Source organism: Lacerta agilis, chromosome 17, assembly GCF_009819535.1.
Source record: "Lacerta agilis isolate rLacAgi1 chromosome 17, rLacAgi1.pri, whole genome shotgun sequence".
Lineage (NCBI taxonomy): Eukaryota > Metazoa > Chordata > Lepidosauria > Squamata > Lacertidae > Lacerta > Lacerta agilis.
The window spans coordinates 22,604,709-22,624,328 of NC_046328.1; the positions used below are offsets into that span (position 1 = coordinate 22,604,709).

At 45.6% G+C, this 19,620-nt stretch overlaps 1 protein-coding gene across 1 annotated transcript in view; it reads right to left on the reverse strand.

Moving 5' to 3' along the window:
• LOC117039105 (SLAM family member 9-like) overlaps nucleotides 1-19,620 on the reverse strand; it is a 39,035-nt gene that overhangs the window by 17,961 nt on the left and 1,454 nt on the right. The window contains exons 2-4 of the mRNA XM_033136139.1: nucleotides 15,556-15,897; nucleotides 14,337-14,603; nucleotides 11,334-11,378 (exon numbers count right to left, since the gene is read on the reverse strand). Of these exons, the coding sequence (XP_032992030.1) occupies nucleotides 11,334-11,378; nucleotides 14,337-14,603; nucleotides 15,556-15,897 (654 nt within the window). The remainder of the gene's footprint in view (nucleotides 1-11,333; nucleotides 11,379-14,336; nucleotides 14,604-15,555; nucleotides 15,898-19,620) is intronic.

The following is a 19,620-nucleotide window of genomic DNA, read 5'->3' on the forward strand; positions in this document are numbered from 1 at the left end:
TAGATCGCGGAAGATCATTCGGTTTAGCCTTAGTTAGGTTTTCTTTAGGTTAGCCTAGGGTTAGGCCCGCGGAAGATATTTCGGTTTTAGTTTATTTAGTTAGCCTCGCGGAAGATTGGGCGCGCAGGGTCTTTAAGTTTAGGAGAACTTAGCTTAGGGGACGAGCCTACGCGGGTTCTGCCGAAGCCACTAAAGATACTACCGGTGTCTGTCTTCCTTTGGGGTTAACGGGGGAGTAAAGTAAAATTTTAATTTTCTGTAAATCGGTCCGCCTATTCAGAGTCAGGGTACAAATTTTATTTCACGAGGCAACGTTTCTTTAAAGAAGGCAACTAGGAACTCACACACCATCAGAGTCTTCAATTGGCTTACTCATCATCCTTCAGACTGTGAGGCTTGGCCGGCGACCGTGCTCAAAAGCACGCGGAACGCTGGCCATTTTCCCCGCAACTGGTACCTCGTGCATAACCAATCCAAGGCCGTGCACGAGGAGCTCCAGCAACCATACCCCGACAAGTGGTGCCCCGTGTGAGGCAAAGCGTAGTCAAAATCGCTTCCACGAAGACTCCGGTTAAAGGCAACATATCGGAAGTGGCTCGGAAACAGACATTGAGAGGTGAGGTATAACGGCCCGGTTTATCTAGGATTTCGCTGCAGTAGCGCGAATCCACCGCCTGCCCAAAGTAGTGTAAATAGAAGTCGCGCGCGTGTATTTTTGCCCCAAGGGGTCCCCGGGTAGAGCGGCAAGGAGTTTAGTGTAAGCCTACGGGCAGAGTAAGGTCTTCCCTAAAGCCTACGGGTGGGAAGGGTCTGGCAAAAGCCTACGGGTGCCAGGGTTTTCGGTCAAAGCCTACGGGTAGGGCCGGTGTCTCCCGAAAAAGCCTACGGGTGGGAGGGAAAGGTTTTCTGGCTAAAGCCTACGGGTGCCAGGTTTTTCGGTCAAAGCCTACGGGTAGGGCCGGTAGCCCCTAGTAGAAGCCCACGGGTGGGGGCGGAGGTTTTCTGGCTAAAGCCTACGGGTGCCAGGTTTTTCGGTTAAAGCCTACGGGTAGAACCGGTGTCCCCTAGTAGAAGCCTACGGGTGGGGGAGGAAAAGTTTTAGAAAAGTGTTTAAAAAATGGGCTCCTCACTCTCAACTGCTCAAGTAAAATTTTGTGAAGACTTATTGTACCTTTTGAAAAGAAATGGTCACCCTGTCTCTGAATCAGAAGTAGAGCTTTTAGTTAAAACCATTGGGGAAATTTGTCCCTGGGTCCCTAAGGAGGGAACGAAAGATTTAGCCTCATGGGAAAGGATCGGGTTAGAATTTATGGCCAACCCGAAAATCGGAATTCCTGTACAATTAGTATGGAGCAAAGTAAGAAACTGCTTTCAACAAATCGCTCCAAGAAATGTTTTGCTTAATGGAACAGTGAATTTAGGAAATACTGCTTTTAATAGTGCCCCTGTGCTGCCGCTTGCGGTTGTGCCATTTTCGGCCCCCTCGCAGCAGCCAGTTCAGGCCCCGTTGTCGTACACGCACTCGCCCTTGTCCAATTTGTCATTGCCAGATTCATTGCCGCCTGTGCCGGTGCAGCAGACGCCGTCGGCCTTTCAAGCCCCGCCGCGAACTGCCCCACCGCCAGTCGCTCAGCAGTCATCGCAGGCCTTTTACCAGCCAGCGATTTCAAGTCAGCAGCAGCCGCGGACCTCGCTCCAAGCAACGGTCCCGCTTCCTCCATCGCAAGCCGCGCTTTTGCCAGCGATCCAGCAGCAGCAGCAGCAAGCAGCCTTTTTGCCAGCAAACCCTGCTGCCCTGCAGGCCGCGCTCAAGCCAGCAGCTCCAGTTTTGCAGCAAGCTGATTTCCAATCAACAGCAATCCAAGCTTCAATGCAAGCAGCACAACAGCAATTTACCAACCCTTCAGCACCTCCAATGCCAATGCAGATTCCAAGACAAGAGCAAAGCCAAACAATGATGATCCAGATGCCAGGACTTGCAGTACAGAGCCAACAACCTTATGCTCCAACTTCAAGTCAGCCATCTTGTCTTCATCCAACTTCAAGTCAGCCATCTTGTCTTCGTCCAACTTCAAGTCAGCCATCTTGTCTTCATAGTCAGCCATCTTCAAGGCATCCAGATGTCAAAGACTCTTTAGCGCCATCTAGTGGCCCATCATTTGGAAAGCATCAAGAAGATTTAAACTCACTGATGCCACCTACAGATCCAACAGCAATGCAACCCATCTGCAGAACTCAAGCTTTAGAAGCAGCTTTGGGACAAATAGATTTTAGTGCTGATCCAATGCACATCTTTCCAGTGATTCGTGCCAATGGAGGACAACCTGCAAGATATCAAGCCATTCCTTTTGAAACACTACGTGAACTGCGAAAAGCCATACACGAAAATGGACTTCAAGCTCCTTATACTAGAAGTTTACTTGAAGGACTGTCCACTAGTAGACTTCTGCCATCTGATTGGAAGTTGATTCTTCGCACCTTCCTGTCGCCTACAGATGCTCTTCTGTGCCTGCAAGAGTGGAAAGAAGTAGCAGCCAGACGTGCAACGCCACTTGCCACAGAAGATATGCTCACAGGATCAGGACATTACTCCAATCTCAATCAACAGCTAGCCATACCTGATGCTGCACTTGTCACCATAGCAGACATTGTAGTCAAAGCTTGGCGCAGACTACCCAATCGCACAGATGCTAGCTCAGTATCAGGATTCGCTGCAGTTAGGCAAGGTCCAAAAGAACCTTATGGGGACTTCGTGGATCGCCTGATTGTTGCAGTGGAACGCCAGATAGAAGATCGTCATGCCAGAAACATGCTGACGAAACAACTTGCCTTTGAGAATGCCAATGATGACTGCAAGAATGCCCTAACAGCAGTTGCAGCTCGTCCAGATGCCACATTGACTGAGATGCTACGCGTCTGCCAGAATGTTGGTACCCACTCCTACAAAGCACAGCTCTTGGCAGCTGCGGTACAGATGCCACGTCAAGACAGCTCTACGCCAGTCAAGAAGTGCTATGGGTGTGGAGGCGATGGGCATTTCCGGTCGCAGTGCACAACAACGCCAAGGCCTTCTGCCAAGCCGCCAGAGAGATGTCCCATCTGTCAGAAAGGATTTCATTGGGCAAATGATTGTCGCTTGAATCCACAAAACACATCACCTACCTCATCTCCAGTTCAGGGAAACGGTTCTGCGGGCCGCGCCCCGGCCCCGGTAAAACAATAGGGTGCAAGTTCAAGAACATCATGAAGGTCAACCATCCCAGAAAGGTGAACAATGCTACTCCTTATCCAGGTCATCAGGAAAAAAGAATGATCCAGAGAGATATCTACTCTTCAGATGTCCAGAGAAAAGATGTGACCTCATCAAGCATTCAGGTTCCAGAGGTTTCATCATCTGCCTTACCTATTCAAAGGGTTCCAGTAGAGAACACAGCATTCAGTTCACCTTCTGCTGACTGCCCTTCAGTTCCAGCTGATGTCAACCTTGCTTCACAGCAAGCAATCACAGTCAAGTCTCTGATCGCAGAATTGCCCTCTACATTGAGAAAACATCCTACTGAGGTCAACCTCGCAGCACCTGAGCTTTACTCACCATTGAGTCAAGGTCAATCTGTCATCGAAGGACATTTGCCCTTGGTGAAACAGCAGTGTTCAAGTTGCAGCCCAGCTGATGATCACTTTCCATGTGGCCAAAGAATACAAGTGAGTGAGCCAGCTCCCTCTTGTGGAAGCTTAAACATCACTCCAGTTAACAATGTCCACACCTTTGTGTCACCTCCAGCTTTTAAGCTCAGCCCGCCACAATCACTGCCTCGCGTCAAAGAGGAAGTTCCATCCTGCCAGTTTGATGCACAACTGCCTGAATGTCAACAGGTTCAACAGCATCAGCAACTCTTACCAACGGAAGAACCTCAAGTTTGCCAACTCAACGCCAAGCAGCTTCAGAGTTGCCAACTTCAGCAGTGCAAAAAACCCGAAGCCAAAAAGATGTCTTCAGACACTGCCAATGAAGAACAAGAAGAATCTTCTGTCCCAGGTATACCACTCTTCTTAACAGAGGACTGTTATTTTTCAAATCCATGGTTTGCTCAGCAATTGCCAACATCCATTCGTGGTCCATTCCCAGACACCTCAATTTGCCTTATTCTGCCTAGGATGGATCGCCTCCCTGCCACAGTCACACTGACTGCAGGCCTAGTTCGAATCACAGATTCATCGCAGTTGCTGATTCCAGGATTTTCAACTGTTCCTTGTGTCCTAACAAAAGGTTTGGAAATTGCCAGACTCTATTTGCTTACTTCTACACCTACAGCTCCTGTAGACTCTTTGCCTCCTCAGGCAGCAATGGCGCTAATCAAGATTACAGAAGAACGCCCTCATCTCGTCTTAGAAATGGGTGGACGAAAGATCAAGGGTCTTCTTGATACAGGCGCAGATGTCACAGTGATCGCCAGAAAGGATTGGCCTGACCAGTGGGCAACGACTGTCACCCAGGAAGTCTTTGGAGTCGGAGGTTTCGAACCCGCCCACCAGAGCGTGCATCCGATTACCTTCCAGTCAGACTCAGGCTCCATGGTGCAGCTCCGTCCACTTGTCATGGATGTGCCTATCACCCTCTGGGGTAGAGACTTATTGTCTAAGGCAAGAACTGTTGTCCATACACATTTTTGATGTGGGCCTTTGCATCAGCGCCAGTACATGCTCTTCCACTCACCTGGAAGGAAGGACCCCCTGTATGGGTCGACCAATGGGCGCTGACGTCAGAAAAGCTCGCTGCAGCAGAGGCCCTAATCAAAGAGCTACTACACCAGGATCGTATGCAACCCCTTACTCTCCATCAGTACCTCATGGATAAAGCTCCACAGTCATTGATCTTAGAGCGTTCCCTTGATAGTCTTAAAACTGTTCTTTGCAGAAAGCCTATTGCAAAGTCCCCCTGGAAAGTTTCACCGCTTGGTAAGGTGAATTCTCCTGTCTACAAGTTCTATTCAGCAGATTCTTCAAGCACTCTCATGTCGTTCAAGTTTTCCCCTGCTCTAATGATCCAATCGCCAACCATGGGATGTTCCTTGCTATGTTCCGTGCTGTCTTTTGCATGGGCATTCTGTTGGCCGGTTTTGAATGGTACTCACCGTGCCTATAATTTGCTGCCATCACTTCTTGCAGCATACCTTTTTCCAACCAAAACCGCAAACCCTTTTCACCTGCTTTCTGTTGCTCTCTACCTGGTTGCAAATATGCTCCGCATCTCCCCAGGTATTCTTCTGGAGTATCTTTTCCTGCATCAACCAAGAACTCTACTACAGGCTCTTCAGACGGTTCCTCCTTGTGCTCAGAAGTACTGTCTTCCGCAAGGAACTCTTCACCTGAAGGTCACTTTGCGTGAAATTCGATGCTCCCTTTTCATCACAAGCCGTGATGTCTAACTCTGGTTGTTAGCTACTCGCTAACTTCTCAACTTCCTGTCAAATGCAGCAATTCTTCAAAAGTGCTCAACTAACAGCACCAGTTGAGTTCTGGGCAGTTTGCCTTACCCTCCTACTGCCTAGGCCTTTTGTTTGCCTCTGGGCAGCCCCTTGGTTCCTGGCTGCCTAGATTTGTTCCAGTTATTCCCATACCTGCACTCACTAGCAGATCACCTTGATTTGCTTGCTTAACCTCCTTTCTTCTACAGGTATCGTTGTTTCTTCAGAACTCGATGTTTCAGTACTTTCCTGAGCTCCATGAACTTTTCCTGAGTTCCAGGACTATTTCTTCTACATGGTCATGTGTAGTCGGAGAAGAAGACGACCGGCAACTCATTCATCGTCTTCATCCTCCTCTCCAATACCATTTTGCAGTTCTAAACCTGTCTTGTACTTTATATTGTACTTGTAAAAATTGCATATTTGCCTTTGTATGCTTCTTGAAATATCCGCCTCGCATGTTACATGTGTTTTCCTTATAGCTTGATAATTAATGATATGGATGTTTATATATGCAAAGCTTTTCTGAAATGGTTTCCATTTAGAGCGTCACAATTTTGATGATATGGAAATGTTTATGTAAGGTCAAAGCATCATCTTTGTGCAGTTCTAGTCATAGATATATTTATATATATATGTTTTATTTCAATAATCCTAAATCTCCACGTTGTGCTTGCAAAAGTTGTAGTTCAAAATGTGGTAACATTTATATTTCCTTTGGTCAAAGAATTGGTCATTCTCGGATTTGTTCAAGATATATATGTCAAGTCTGGTGGCGTCCTACCCTTTTGGTACCCCTATTTATTTTAAAGATTCCCCCTCTATATGCTACCTTTGGCAGTAAACCAGGTTCCCAGCTTTTCCCTTCACTCTGTTTCCTGCTGTTAATGGGAGACCCTTATGTAGCTGGTTTAAATCTAATATCGTTTCGCTGGAAACCCTTGTGTAGATGGTTTAAATCCTCATCCTGGCTGGGACACCTTTATGTAGGTAGCTTATATCCCCTCTTGTGGCGCAAACCACTTGTGCGTAGGTGCCTTAAATCCCCTTTCTGGAATCGGACCCTAGTTCCCCGTTACCTGTGGTCGCTGTGGTAAGTCCAGAATCTGTCTTCCTGAAAGTTCCCTCGATTCTGTAGCCTCAGTGCCACACACCTTATCCATTTTTCTTAAGTTTTCCAAATAAAAAATTAAAAAAAATGGGGGAGGGGTCTGGGTAGGCCATGCAGCCCCAGCTCTAGTTATACTTTAATTTTGGGTCCCGGATCGGGACCTCTCTTATGTTTGGGCAGTCGTTATCCGTTATTTTTAATTTTGGACCTGCATCAGGTCCTCTCTTGTGTTTGGGGAGTAATTTGTTGTTTTACGCTGCACGCGAAAGTATATATGCTTATAAGATGATTTGTTGTGTTACACTACATATTGAAGTATTTATATATACCTAAAAAGGTTTACAGTGTATCGGATCGATCACTTTTTATGTTTGGCTAGTGGTTTGTTATTTTCACGACTTTATTGTTACATTATTGTACAAGTATTTCCTCTTATGGGGGGGATGGATGTTGATAGTGTTGCCAGTGTTTATATCACAGTTTTGATGTGGACACTGTTGGCACTGTTGACGCTCTGCCTTTTCATGTCGAGGTTTATATCAAAACAAATGGTAATGTTTGTGTTAGATAAATGCTTATGATATCTCTAACCTTCTTTTTTTTATATAACTAAATCAAAAATAATTTAATTTAAAACAAAAAAAGAAAGATGATATGTCGGAATACGTTTCACGGATCCGCCATGGATTCATAATTTATTGGTTATTTTATGGGTTTTTTAAGGTCTACTTTTGGTATAATTGCGCGCAAAAGTGAAAGTGAAAGCATGAATGAATAGTGTGATTCACTTACAAGATTAATCCGCCTTTATTTTGTAGATCCGGTCATGTTCAAAGTTGTTAATGAGCGTTAAACTTGCTTCCCGCCTTTTTGGAGGGCAGCAACAGTGATTTTATTGGTTAAAGTACTTATGATGATGTCACGTTTGTTCCCTAATAAAAGGCAGAGGCACCCCGCTTAGGTAGAGAGAGTAGCACGAGATCGCACGTTCTTCTTATGTTCTTTTTAGTTGGGTTTTAGTTGAAGTCAAGTTTAGTTTAAGGGGCTAGGAGCGGGCTGGACGGGTTGGATGGGTTTTTCTTTAGTTAGAGTTAGATCGCGGAAGATCATTCGGTTTAGCCTTAGTTAGGTTTTCTTTAGGTTAGCCTAGGGTTAGGCCCGCGGAAGATATTTCGGTTTTAGTTTATTTAGTTAGCCTCGCGGAAGATTGGGCGCGCAGGGTCTTTAAGTTTAGGAGAACTTAGCTTAGGGGACGAGCCTACGCGGGTTCTGCCGAAGCCACTAAAGATACTACCGGTGTCTGTCTTCCTTTGGGGTTAACGGGGGAGTAAAGTAAAATTTTAATTTTCTGTAAATCGGTCCGCCTATTCAGAGTCAGGGTACAAATTTTATTTCACGAGGCAACGTTTCTTTAAAGAAGGCAACTAGGAACTCACACACCATCAGAGTCTTCAATTGGCTTACTCATCATCCTTCAGACTGTGAGGCTTGGCCGGCGACCGTGCTCAAAAGCACGCGGAACGCTGGCCATTTTCCCCGCAACTGGTACCTCGTGCATAACCAATCCAAGGCCGTGCACGAGGAGCTCCAGCAACCATACCCCGACACATCAGCCTGGCCATCTGAATACTTGTGGGGTGGGCCCAAGGTATGCATCACTCAAGCAAGTCATACTTATGCGGAGCACACTTGTCGCATTTGTAGCAGGCTTTCTGGTGGTATGAAATGCCCACTGACATTGGCTACACAGAGGAAGAAGGAAGAACTTATGTCTGTCCATGGATCATCTTTGTCTAGGCATGCAGGGTAAGGAATAGGCACAAAGAATGTACTGCAAATGGTTTGGGGACATGCAGCAGATTCTGCTAGGGCAAAACTACACATGATGTTAAATGTGCTACCCTATTGTTATAGGTTGTGGGGGAGTCAATCTGAATGAGATCCGCAAGTCCCTTCCAAACCTGTGATCCCATGATTGTCAGGTTAAAATCTGTAAGGCAAAACCTGGTGAACTGGTCTGGCTACTTCCTTTGCTAATGGAATGGGTTTGCCCGGTGAATTAAGTGAATTAAGTACTGCCATTTACATGTTCAAAGAGGGTGCCATAGAGATGATTGGGTGGGCCTTCATCCACCTCACCTGGTCAGATGCCATGTCATCCTAAGGATGGAGAACAGCAGGCCAAGGGAGGCTGTGTATGCAAGAGTGAGAGAGAATGGTTGGCTGATGCTGTAAGCTGGAGACACAGGCATGTCTGCCAAATTTCTGCCTTGGGGCTTTGCTGGAATCGTAATGGGAAAGCAAGATCTGTTGGAGGTACTGATGCTGTAAGTCCTTACATCCTATGCTGAAGTTGCATATACAGTGTGTGTAAATAAAATCATATATCCCCAAGACACCATGGTTTTCACTGACCTTCATTCCAAGGAAAGCAAACCCTGGGTAAGCACGGGAACCCCTGCTTGAAGACTGGCGTGTGTGCAACAGTATTTAAGGTCTCAGGGGAAACTGGAGATTGAAGGGGGGAATTTGGTGGCGGCAGATAAGAGTTAATGCTCCTTCCTTTTGAACTAGGTTAGGTGAGGGCTCTTGTCTTGCTCGGCCAATGGACACCCTCTTCCTGGTAGTAGTGGTGGTATAGAGAAGCCCATGTGGTATAAGTCACAGAGATAAAGAAGAGTTACAATTTGGGAGGGGGGGATACAACAAGGGACAGAGGGTGGGGACAGAGCTAACCAACCTCCATGGAGGCCACCATATTGCTGGGTTCACAGTGAGAAGCAGAGGGACTCAGAGTGAGCAACAAGCAAGGGGTGGAAGTGGAACCAATGAGAAGTCAATGGCAAGGAATGTTGACTAATTGGACTGAGGGGGGGGGGAATGGCAACTGGGTGGGAGGGGGAATGGAATGAGGAGCAAGACACATAGATACTAGAAAGGGCAGAATGAATCATCTCATTGTCTGGATAGTCAATTTCTTGGTTCTTGTTACTAAGTTATTTCGAACTGCATCCCCAGGGATGGAAGTGAGAGCTCCCCATAGAAACAAATGGAGAAATCCTAGAAGAGAGTGGCTTCTGTTATGCACCCCTGCAGTGTAGTTCATACTTAACAGTGCAGGTGAATGTGTTAGAGGTTTGCAACAACCTTAATATATCACTTATATTTTTAATCTCCTTGGGTCTTTTAAACAACTAGCAGTAAATAAATAAGAAAAAAAAACCTAGCCTCTTGCTGTGTAATCTTTCATTCTGTAAATGGAGCTACACTGGTATGTGGGTGATTTCCCCATGCCTGTTTTGGATGGGACTGCACGTCCCCTGAAGGACCAGGCATTTCGTTGGAGGGGGGCGCTCCCAGATATTGCTTTGCCAGTAAAGTCATAAGTAGCCTCATTGGCACAGGGTTCCTATTTCCAGCTATGGAGGTTACTGGACTGGGATAGGCTGGTCACAGTAGCCCATGCACTGTTAACCCAATGGGGAGATTACTATAATGCAGTCAATACATTTATACAGACATAACGGTAGTATAACAAATACCAGTGATATAAGAGAGAGAGAGAAAGGAGATCAGCTAACCCAACTTCAGATTAAACCCAGAGTCTCCGAAACAATTCATAGCTATAAATCTAACATCCTTGTTCTAATCTGGTTTGGCTCCACTTTTACTACAAAACCGTAGTCTCACTCAAACGAAATTGAACCATTTCTACTGGGGCATTCCTGCTTCCATTTTTCAACAAGCATTTCAAAAATCCCTCTCGGGTTGCTGTATAATGGGGCAAATTAACTGATAATGGATACCAGATATTGATTACTTCAATGCACTCTACATGGAACTTCCCTTGAAGCCCTGTCTTTCTCCAGGGTTCAGCCCTCCCCTTTCACAGTTCTGAGCAGATAAAATCTCACCAGGGCATGGGTGAGTGGGTAGTATCTTATCTCTGGTGCCCACACACCCATTATCAATTCACAGAGTGAAGGCTGGTGTGTGTTTTGCTTTGCTAATATCCTACTGGAGGACTATGAGCTGCAGCAGCAGCAGCAGCAGCTCAGATGTTTGGGGGCACCATTTTGGGGAAACCTGCAGGCTAGCTTATCTTTAACCTCTTCTCATATGACTCTTCTCTGCCCTCCCACTCCCCAGCACATACTGCCCCAGCTTTTTGGGCAATGCCAGAATTAGCTTCATGGTATAGCGCAGGGCCTGAGCTCTAAGCTTTATCAGAGATGTCCACACATCCCTGTTGTCTCCTGTTTCCTGAGCTTATTAAGGCAGACCAGTTGGCTGCGTTTGAAAGATAATATTCTCAGATGCAGTTTTCTGTTTCTTGTACAAGCATTTAACTGTATCCCCCCCCCAAAAAAAATAAAGTACAACGGACATGCACACACAAAGCACTCCAACACAATGGCTATACATAAAGGCACAGAAAACAAACCGAAGCTAACTATATTGTTCATTACAGTTTATCCCATCAAATTACAGTATGCCACCTGGCATGACACAAAAGATTCCATGTAAATGTCATCTTGAGGAAGGCATTTATCCATGACCATGAGTTATATTGGCTAGAGATTTTAACTACTGCCCCGTCTTGTATCTAACATGTGGCTGGATTGACTCACTTGGGGATATTTGCACGCTCTTTCCCGCTCTGGCGACTGACCCCTTTGGGACAGAAGGCAGCACAAGACTTTCCAAAGATTTAAATGAAGGGGCACAAACAACAAAGAACAGGGAGTGGCGCTCACCAGTCTCGGTGGGGGGCAACGTCCCAGGTGTCATCGCTTGGTGCTCTGCTCGAGCCGATGGGACAGGGAGCGAGTGCGAGAGAGCAGATTGGAAAGAGAGATCAGGAAAATTGGCAAAGATCTGGAAAAAGAGTTTTGTGCATCCTGCACCGGAAAACTGCCTTTGGAAGGAACGTTTCTGTTCCACTGAAGTGCCTGTGTTGCTTAGCTAGGATATGCTGATCAGCTCTTTGAGCTGTTCGTATTTCTGCCCTGATGCCTTCCTAGGGCCATAGGGAATGCCTGACCTCCCCCACTGCAATAAAAGCTAAAACATGTGGTGGGTTTTTGTTTTTGTTTCTGACTACAAGTCAGCCTAAAGCCTAGACCTGACCCACTCTCAGGATCCTCAGAGGATGAACCAGGCACCCCACAAGCCGAGGACCTTGAGGAATAATCAAGGCCTCCTGGAATCACTGTGAACAGCAGGGAATTGTCAAACTGTAGAGGCAGCCCTCAGTCCTTGAGAACATTGGTGCCAAAAAAAAATGCAGGCTTAAGAGCACTGATGTAGCAGGTTTCTACAAACCCAGAGTTGTTGTGTAGCTTGCAAATATGGCATCTACACATGAGTAAGCCTCTACACAGATTCACACACTCCTTCCCTGTCCTCCATCTAGGCAAGCAAGGCCACATTTACACCACACATATCAAGCACGCAATAGCCATGGCTTCCCCTAAAGCATTCTGGGAGCTGTATTTTGTTGAGGGCACTGAGAGCTGTGGGGAAGGCCCTTATTCCTCTCGCAGAGCTACGCTTTTGTGTGATGGTTGAAGTGCCAATCCCTCTTCACAGGGAACTGTGGGAATTGTAGCTCTGGGAGAGGAATTGGGGCCTCCTAACAACCCTCAGCACCCTCCTAACAAACAACAGCTCCCAGAATGCTTTTTTTTGGGGGGGGCATGACTGTTTAAAGTGGTATGGTGTGAGTGTGGCCCAAGAAGCACCACTGAAGGGCGCGTTCCAGTCCCTCGAGGATGATGCAAAGCAGGGCTAGTGAAGGATGTGGCCTGGGGAAGAAGGTGTGTGTGGCTGGTTTGATGTGGGGAGGTTCCTAAGGGCTTGCTAGAGAGGCTTGTGTGTGGGGGGGGGGGGTGTCTGCACTTGGCCCCCAGGCCTGAAAGGGCCCATCTTAGGTGGACATCCTGTGTCGTATTGGCTGCATTATTTTCGTTTGCAGGTGGAGGGTTGCAGCGTTCGCAGCTCTTCTGTTACTTAAGAAAATAAGCCCCCTAATCATATTCACTAGTCTGTCGAGTAGAGCAGTCACAGCCAAGCTTCTGTTTCTGGGAAGGGGCCTTTTTAAAGGGGGGTGCATTAATCATGTGTAAACCCCCCACCCTCCATTGCAGGTAGCACAGATATAATATCCGCTCACAAGGAATAGCTAGCTTAGTGAGTTCCTCGCTCGCTCGCTCTTGCATGCACAACACATGCACACACGAAATTGTGTGAGCATGACTGTAACACACCCACACTTCCTTCCCTTTTCAGCGTAATCGCTTTGCTTGGTTTAGCCGAGCTACGTGAGTCTTAGATGAGCCTGTTTCTGCTTTATCGAAACCTGGCTGCTCCCACTTCCTAGGCCCCATGGCAACCCAACAGGTGGAAGTGGTGGCGGGGCTGATCTGCACCTTTTTTGCCCTGATGCAGCTGAATCTCACTCACTTACAAGCTAAACTGCACACTTATTTTCCTGTAGCACTCCTGAGTGTTCTGTTCTCTTTATTCTGGTATTTTACAGATATTTCATGGGTGGGTATGAGGTGGTTTCTCTAATTATTTGGCTGTCAGTTTGCTAGCTTTTCTTGTAATGAGGACACATTACTCCCTAATCCGTGCTTAGTGAGAGAGGCTTTATCCTCCATCTTTACCTTTGGCAGGAGGATGGAAGCTTTGTGGAAAATATGGTATCCCCCATGAGCAGTGGACTCTCATTTGTTAGAGGCTTTGAAACATAGGCTGGATCAGTACCTATTACAGCTTTGTCACAGTGCACCAGTGTCCTGCACCAACAGGAATTGAACCAAATGGTATTCTATGATTCTACAAATGAAATAACTCCAGATTCCCCTTATGGAGATTTTTCTGACCATTTATTCCTTTCATATTTTTTTTAAAGCAAGTTTCTAGTCCTTAATGTTATATGTGTGGGCAAAGGCCTGGTGAAATCTAAGGAGACTAGTTAAGATTTCTAGTGATCTGTGGGGAAAACTTTGCCCCATCCATGATTAGAAAAAGCTACATGAATTGTGCAAAAGCTAGCACTGCAATATATTTTTTGTTGTTGTCATTGTCATGTTGCATACCAGTTGCAGAATTATTGTTGCTGTGGGGTTTCTGTTTATATGCTAAAGCAGCCAAATCCCTTCGAGGTTGAAATGTTTCACAGTGGAGGTATTGCTACCTTCCCTGTGTCCTCAGTCCTCCCAGCTGGGTCACCTTCAAAGTCAAACAGGTTTGTAAAACTAGGCATGACTCTACATAGGAAGAATGGAGAGCTGTCTTTCTAGGTCTCTTTTAAATAGATAAAAAGTTTACCACTGCAAATTTCTTCTTAGTACATCTCAGCAGTTCTAATTCCACAAAACCAGTTGGGATGTATGCTACCTTTTCCGAGTCTTTGCCCCCATCAGACTTGCCCTTGCCCCGCTGCTTTCTCCTGAGGAAACATGATCTTTATTGATGAATTATAGCAACCACCAATCAGATTTTCTCTAGATTTACATTTGCTCCAAATCATTGCAAAAGAGTAGCTTTTCCAGGGGATAGCAGCTGGGTAAGGGCAAAACTGGACCCCTGCCTAGACTGTATGGGAGAAGTGGGAAACAGCTCTGATCCCTACATTCTGGGCAAAGGACAAGCACGAATCTGGATCAGCATGTCATCAACAAATACGATTGCAAGACTAGCTTAGATAGAGGCATAATTCTGCCAAGAGAAAAATGGAGAGAAAATCTTACCATCACAAATTTTCCGGGCAGACACTGTCTTGGATGCTTTGCTAACAGGGTTCTCTACTATGCAAGTGAAGTTCAAATCATTGCCTTCTAAATTGTGCCCGGTGACTCGAAATCTCTCGGTGGATTCACTCAGGCTGGCTGGGGCCCAGCTGAACTTCGCATCCTCTTCCCAGCGGCCTGCAGAGCAGTTCAGCTGCAGAGTTCCATTCCCGCCACGATAATCTTTTTGGTCACAGACAATCTTCAGGTCAGCCTCCAATAAACGCTCTGAACAGGAAGGGAGAGAGACATGGTATACAAAAGGGCAATAATTAGCAGAAATGGCAAATAAGGCAGTTGGAAATAAATGGAAAGGAAAGAGAAAACAGCAGCAAAAGCATACTAAAAGTTTTTAGAATGGAGATAAGCAACAAAACATGAGAGATTATTTCCTTCCCTAGAGACCCCCTTGGATGTGGAGATCAGCAGAGGAGACTCTATCTGTACTTCCATTTCCCTCAAACATTTGGGGGTGGCGGCCCAGGATGGGGCTTTCTTTGCGGTGGCCCCTGAGCTATGGGATTCCCTCCCTACAGAGATCTGCCTGGCACCTTATAATGTTTATATCATATGCTGAACACACCCCTCTTTACCTTGGCCTCTGACACCTCATATGTATTTAGGACCCATCCTAAACTGCTACAATTGTTTTACTTGATTTTAAAACCTTGTACAGTAATCTCTCCTGGGGCCTTATGGTAAAGGGCAGGAAATAAATACAATATAATGTGACTGGCTGAGTGCGAATTCTGTGCCAAAAATATCCCACACTGTGGTTTTCGTCCCTCCTTGTGGAAAGAGGTGAAAGTGGTGTGATGGAACCATTGTAGCTCTTGTGGGGTGCACAATCACCCCAAAAACCCGTTAGGCTACAGCTGATAATGGGGCATTATCTTGAGTTAATGTGAGATTTTACCCATGGGGATGGGCCCTGTTGTTTTCTTTTGTGGGGGGTCTGGATATTGTGTTGTATGAAGCACCATTTTAATTCTCCTTGCAGGCCTCATCAGTGCAGAAGGGCCCTGGTGTGGATGCAGGCGCAGAATTATTTCCGCAGGGCTAGGGACTGAAGGAGAGATGCTCTATTATCATTTGTGACTCTACATGAAAGCCAGTTCAAGGCTTAAGATGCTTCGATCAGAGCCCCATCCTGGGTGGCTGAAATGTTTAGAATACTTACTATATACCCTCAGGGAAAAGGTTTCACTGATAGGATTTTTGTCTTCAGCTATCCAGATCTGTGCACGGTATATGCCAGAATCCTCTTGACTTAGGTTATTGATGTGTAACCTCTTGCAGTCCTCAGAGACACTCAGCCGCCCTCTGTATTCTAGAATTTGGTCACGGAGTTCACATCTCTCTTCTGGATCCTTTCGTGGAATTGCTGCCACAAAAATTGGAATAGCTTGCTTTTCCTTAATCCAGGAAATCTTTTGAAATTGTTCTGAAGTGTTCAGCAGGAAAGTTGAAGATTCTCCAATAATTCCTTTCTTTTTCTCAGCATTTTCTTCACCAGGGGAACCTGTATGGTCAAGAAAATGAAGAAAGAAACTGTCAAGAAACATTGAAAGCTACCTTATGTCAAGTCAGACCATTGTTCCATCTAGCTTAGTATTGTCCACACTGACAGGCAGCAGCTCTCCAGGATTCCAACTAGGCTTTCTCAGCGCTCCTGGAACTTGCCAGGGATTGAACTTGGGAACTTTTGCATGTAAAGCAAATGCTTTACTACTGAGCCACAGCCCTTTCTCAATTGTACCACACAATCCCAGTGACCCACTTCAGCATCTGAAGGAAGGTAAAGGATCCAGCAGAAGGTTTGCTGCCTGGATCCCTCCGCGCTGGGGGCAAAGCGCGCCAATTTAGCTTTATTAATGATCAGTTAAGAGTTTCCCGCCCAGAAACTAGCCTAGAGACAATGTTGTGATTGGTTGTTGACAATGTTATGATGATGTTTAACTTCCTAATAAATAGCCCCTGCTCTCTGTAGCGGGGTGGAGAATGCGCGAGACAAGCCAGAGAGAACATCAGTGCGAGACAAGCCAGAGAGAAACCGAAAGAGAAACCAAGCCGCACAGAGCAGTTGAGAGCTTCTTCACCATTGACTGCAGTCTCTTAGTATTTATTTCATTTTATTTAAAAAACGTTTATTTGGCATTCTAAGTTTTGGCCACCATTTAGCTTTGCCTATCTTTCCTATCCGGAAACCTCTGGAATCTCCGGAACCTTCAGAAACCTTCAGAACTCACGACAACTACCTTCAGGTTTAAAGCCAGCGGACCCTTTCACGGCCAGTGGGAGCAGGAACTCCGGGATTAATGGTCGTCCCAGATGCTGGCTATCCCCACAGTACTAATCTGCCTGGTCTCTTGAGCTAGAAGATTTCTTGATTCTGCAGTCCCCAGCAGGGTTAGTGTACATTTGGCAGCAAGAGGCTTTGTAATTATTGTTATAGGATTGGGGGCTTGGCTTGGATGATATTGTTGCACACAACCCCAATCTCTGAGTGATGCTCCCCACTCCCAGGTAATCTGAGACAGGGTGGGCAGTCTGGCCGTCCAGACTCAAGCCTGTGGTCATATGATGGGAACTGAACTCCAGCAATGTCTGGGAGGATTCCCTAGCCCTGTCCCCAGATGTGTGCTCATTGTCTGTGCAGCAGAGTATCCTTGTAGACCCTGAAAGGTTCTGTGCCACCTGCCTTCCAATGGCAAAGTCCAGTGGTGCCCTCCCAAGGTGGGGGACGGACAGACTGAAATTAATGCAACCCCACAGCACCCTGAAGCTGCATTTGCCAAAGGCTTTGTGGCAGCACTGGCAGCCTCTGGGCTCCCCTTTGCTTTTAAGGCTGTAACCCATGCCTGCTGAAATTGATCATGCCAGTCTTTGAAATAAACATGGAGAGGACTTTAATATTTGCTTGCCTACATTTTCAGGGTGAAAAACTGACTCTTGTGGAGGTTAAGATGTTCCCTAATCACCCCACCTTTTCATATTCTTTTCTCCAGTTTGCAACCTAATCTACATTCCCTCCCCCTCTTTTTTTGGTTAGTGCTTTATTTCTGCTGACATTCAACCAGGGGCCATGCAGTGAAGATGTCACATAGCCTTAAATGTCCACCAAATGTAATGTTGGTTTTTCTGAGTTGGACCCTGAGAGGAAGAATGAATTTGTGCTCTTCTCCATCCCGTGGACTGCTGTTTGACACTTCATTTGCAAAGCTGGGGGATGTTTGGGACCCCTCTTGGGTTGCCCGTGTGGTCATGTGATAAATAAATTATGTACTTGTGCCATAATCCCATAATGAATATCCCAGGAAGACGACAAAAGAAGTAGGCAGGGGAAAAGGTGTGTGTGTGTGTGTGAGAGAGAGAGAGAAAGAGAGAGAGAACTCTAAAATCTCATCTTTTGCAATTTAAAGAGAACTGTTGCTAAATGAGTATGTGATTACACAAAAGTGCTTCTCAACTGGAAACTTATCACTTCCTCCTTGCCTTGTGAGGGAGAGGAAGCAGCATTCCCGCATTACAAAAGGGATGGTGCGTGAACAATCTAGTTATTTAGTGCAGGGCAAATTATAGCACCCCCAGGGCAGTTTCCAGAATATCATAACAGAAAAAACAGTTACAAAAGTGTGCATTGGTTTTAAAAAAAACCCACACAGCCTAAGATAGGGATGGGAATCTTTGTGGCCCCAAGGGTCAGATCAGGATCAGTCTCTTGGACCAAGTTTGACAGGAGGGCAGGGCAGCTCAGCTGCCAATCACATTTTGCTATTATGACACCACATGAGTGGCAGGTGGGTGGGATGTCCATCTGTCAAAATCCCTTGTGCTGTTTTGCACATCTCCCTATGCTCCAACTTTTAACCCTCTGAAGACATAAGCAAGGCCAGTGAGGGAGCTAGTCATTGCAAAACGAAGTACTGCACACATGTTCCATTTTAATGCATTCCCTGGAAATTGCTCGTTAGCTGAGTGTGTGTCTAATGAGTCAATGACTTCCATTCACTTAGCCAGTCAACAATTTCCACTGGCAAAAATTTCTGATGTGTTCTCAACCACAGAATCTGTGGGTACTAATTCCTTGTTTTTGGATAAGTGAATTTTTGCATAGTGAGTCTTTTTTAAAGAAGCAGCTATCTAGGGTTTTCGGGAAGGAGTCTCCCACAACCCTCCCTGGAGATGCTGGGAATTGACCCTGAGCCTTTTGCTTGCTCTCTACCATTGATAATGCTGTTATAATTATTCCTACCTTATAGGGTTGTTGCAAGTTTTATTGAGATAACATGTAGAAAACCGTTTAAATACAGTACTCAATACAGCGTTATATGGGAGTTAAGCATCTAGGCAACTGTTCTGATGATAACAGAAAGGATTCATTGTTTTATTGGATCAGATTGTATTGTGGGCACAGTTTGGAATGCACTTGTTCGTTCTTTCGATGGGTTCTTCGAGTTTTTTTACCTGCTTGGGTCTAAAACTTAACATCTCTTGAAATCACCAAGATAAAAGCTGACTCAAAAGCCATCTGAAAGAGCTTTCCTCAAGCATCAGGTCAATATATAACACCCTGAATGTACATACGCCACAAAAAATGAAAAAAAACACTATGAAAGTTAAAATGAACTCTCCCAAGATTCCAATTCATTGCAAGCAGACAGAAAAGGTTTAAATAATCTTGTAAATGTTGTTAAGAATTTGTTGCCAACTCAGATAAAATGATGATTTTTAATCATTCCTGCAATATAGTGCAGCAAGTACACAATTGTGACCCTTTGCTAGCACTATCCAAATAACGATGCTTGGGTGAAATTGCAGAACCTTTCTGAGCATGCACACGAAAGCTCATACCAAGAACAAACTTAGTTGGTCTCTAAGGTGCTACTGGAATGATTTTTTTTATTTTTTATTTTGTTCTTTCTGAGCATTTTGCTGCATGCAGTGCCTTTACTGCTGTTTCAGCTTAAACCAAATATACTGCCTAGACTTCCTTTCTCACGGCAAAACATTTATACTGCCCAGCCTTCAAGTGTCAAGGAATGGATACTCTAAATATATGAAAGAGGCTATTCAGAAATACCCAAAAAGTACAAGAAAAGACAACCCGATCACTTCTAAATAGCGAAGGCTTGCTATTTCTTCACCCACACACCCTAGTTCTCTACTTGTGCAATCGAACTCTCCAGTGGCGCCTTGCCTGGAAATCTAAGGAGGCATTCACTCACGCACAGGAACCAAGGAA